At 56.7% G+C, this 2,231-nt stretch overlaps 1 protein-coding gene across 1 annotated transcript; it reads right to left on the bottom strand.

The window, feature by feature from the left end:
• Window positions 1-4: 4 nt before the first annotated feature.
• HAPLN2 (hyaluronan and proteoglycan link protein 2) lies at window positions 5-2,230 on the bottom strand (the record flags this gene model as incomplete). Its single annotated transcript, XM_010186028.1, has 4 exons — window positions 5-213; window positions 1,207-1,392; window positions 1,498-1,614; window positions 2,167-2,230. Coding segments are annotated over 4 exons (576 nt in total), but the record flags the coding sequence as incomplete, so codon positions are not given.
• Between the last annotated feature and the right edge of the window lies 1 nt (window position 2,231).

Below are 2,231 nucleotides of genomic sequence, written 5' to 3'. Positions count from 1 at the left end.
CGGGGTCCGGCAGCCCCCCGCAGCGCTCGCGGGGGGTGGCGATGGGGTAGCGCACGCTGCCGTCCGCCAGCCACCCCCCGTCACAGCAATCCAGCTGCGAGAACTTCCAGGCCGAGTAGAGCTGCCCCACTTTGGCGATGGCGGCCCCGTGGTTGCGGCACGCTTGGTTGGCTTCCTTGAAGTTCAAGTGGCCTCGGATGAAGTAGACCTGGCCTAGGGATGGACCATTGAGGTTGGAAAAGGCCTCTAAGACCATCAAGTTCAGCCCAACACCGTCACGACCACTAAACAATGTCCCAATGGATCATAAAGTCATAAGGTTGAGAAAGACACCCAAAGTCCTCAAGTCCGTGCCCACCAAACCATGTCCCAGTGGATCATGAAGGCATTAAGGCAGGGAAAGACCTCCAAGATCATCCAAGTCCAACCATCAACCCAATAGCATGGCCACTAAACCATGGCCAAATGGATCATAAAGTAGTTAAGGTTGGGAAAGACCCCCAAAATCACCCAGTCCAACCATTGACCCAACCCCACCATGCCCACCAAACCACATCCCAATGGATCATAAAGTCATTAAGGTAGGAAATTGGGGAAAGACCTCCAAGATCATCCAAGTCCAGCCATCAACCCAATACCACGGCCACTAAACCATGTCCCAGTGGATCATAAAGTCATCAAGGTTGGAAAGATCTCCAAGATCACCCAGTCCAACCATTAACCCAACACCACCATGACCACCAAACCATGCCCCAGTGGATCATGAAGTCATCAAGGTTGGAAAGGCCTCTAAGATCATCAACTCCATGCCCACCAAACCATGTTCCAGTGGATCATGAAGTCATTAAGGTTGGGAGAGACCTCCAAGATCACCCAGTCCAACCATTAACCCAACACCACCATGCCCACCAAACCATGTCCCAATGGATCATAATCATTAAGGTTGGAAAGACCTCCAAGATCATCCAGTCCAACCTCAACCCGACCCCACCATGGCTATAACCCATGTCCCCAAGTGTCACATCCACATGGTTTTTGGACCCCTCCATGGATGGGGACTCCACCACTGCCCTGGGCTGGACAGGGACATGGTGGGTGAGCAACCACCACCGATGACCTCCTGGGCACAACCCCAACCCAAGACAATTCTGGGTGGGCATTGGGGTTCGGTGCCACCGTGGCAGGGACAGGAAACCCCAGCAGTACCTTGAACAGCAGAGGTGAAGCAGAAGGCATCGAACCGGTCCCTCTGCTTGTCCCTGGCCCCATAGGTCCGGATGCCGGGCAGGAGGAGGCGGCCGCCGCAGGGCTCCCGTGAGTTGATGATGGGGTAGTGGACGGTGCCATCAAGGACCCAGCCCGCATTGCACCAGTCCAGACCCTCGGTCCAGGCTGTGGGGCAAGAGGGAGCTCAGCAGTGGCTCTTCCGCCCTCTCACAGCCACAGTGGTGTGTTTTGGGGGAGAAGAAGGGATTTTTTGGGGGGTGGACGCTTCACCTTTGTAGAGCTGCTGGTAGGTGGCGAGGCGGGCGTCCTGCTGCTCGCACGCTCGCTTGGCTTCGTGGTAGTTGAATTTGTAACGCCCGCTGCTGGGCTGGTAGGGGAAGACGACGCCTGGGGGATGGGACAGGAACAAGAACAGAGGGTGAAGGGGATGTAGTCCCCAAGGAGGCTTTGTCTGCTCATCCCCAAGGGTTTGGTGCTGAAGATGAGGCTGGGGCGTGGGGTGTCACGATGGGGGATGTGAGGGGTGGGGGCACAAAGCCATGGACCCCTCTGGAGCTCCCCTCTCCCAGATTCCTGGGGGATGCGGTGGGAATCACAGAAGAGTCATTCAGGTTGGAAAAGCCCTCTAAGACCAAGTCCAATGTCAACCCAACCCCACCATGGCCCCAAGTGTCACATCCAGGTGGGTTTTGGCCCCCGCCAGGGATGAAGACTCCACCACTGCCCTGGGCAGCCCCTGCCAGTGCTTGGCCACTCTTTCAGTAAAGTTCCAGGCCCTGTTAACCCTTTCAGGGCAGAAATCCCTCCCAGAATCCAACCTAAACCCCCGCTGGCACAACTTGAGGCCATTCCCTCTTGTCCCATCACCGATTTTATGGAAGAAGAGACCAACACCCCCCTTTTCTACCCCTTCCTTCCAGGGATGCAGCCCCTCCTCACCTTCGAGGTGCAGCGCCAGCGAAACGCTCTCGTCCTCCAGCCCGTTGACCAACTGGCAGCGGTAG

Source organism: Mesitornis unicolor, unplaced genomic scaffold, assembly GCF_000695765.1.
Source record: "Mesitornis unicolor isolate BGI_N332 unplaced genomic scaffold, ASM69576v1 scaffold27866, whole genome shotgun sequence".
Taxonomy (NCBI): Eukaryota; Metazoa; Chordata; class Aves; order Mesitornithiformes; family Mesitornithidae; genus Mesitornis; species Mesitornis unicolor.
This window is presented reverse-complemented; position numbering and strand designations above follow the sequence as displayed.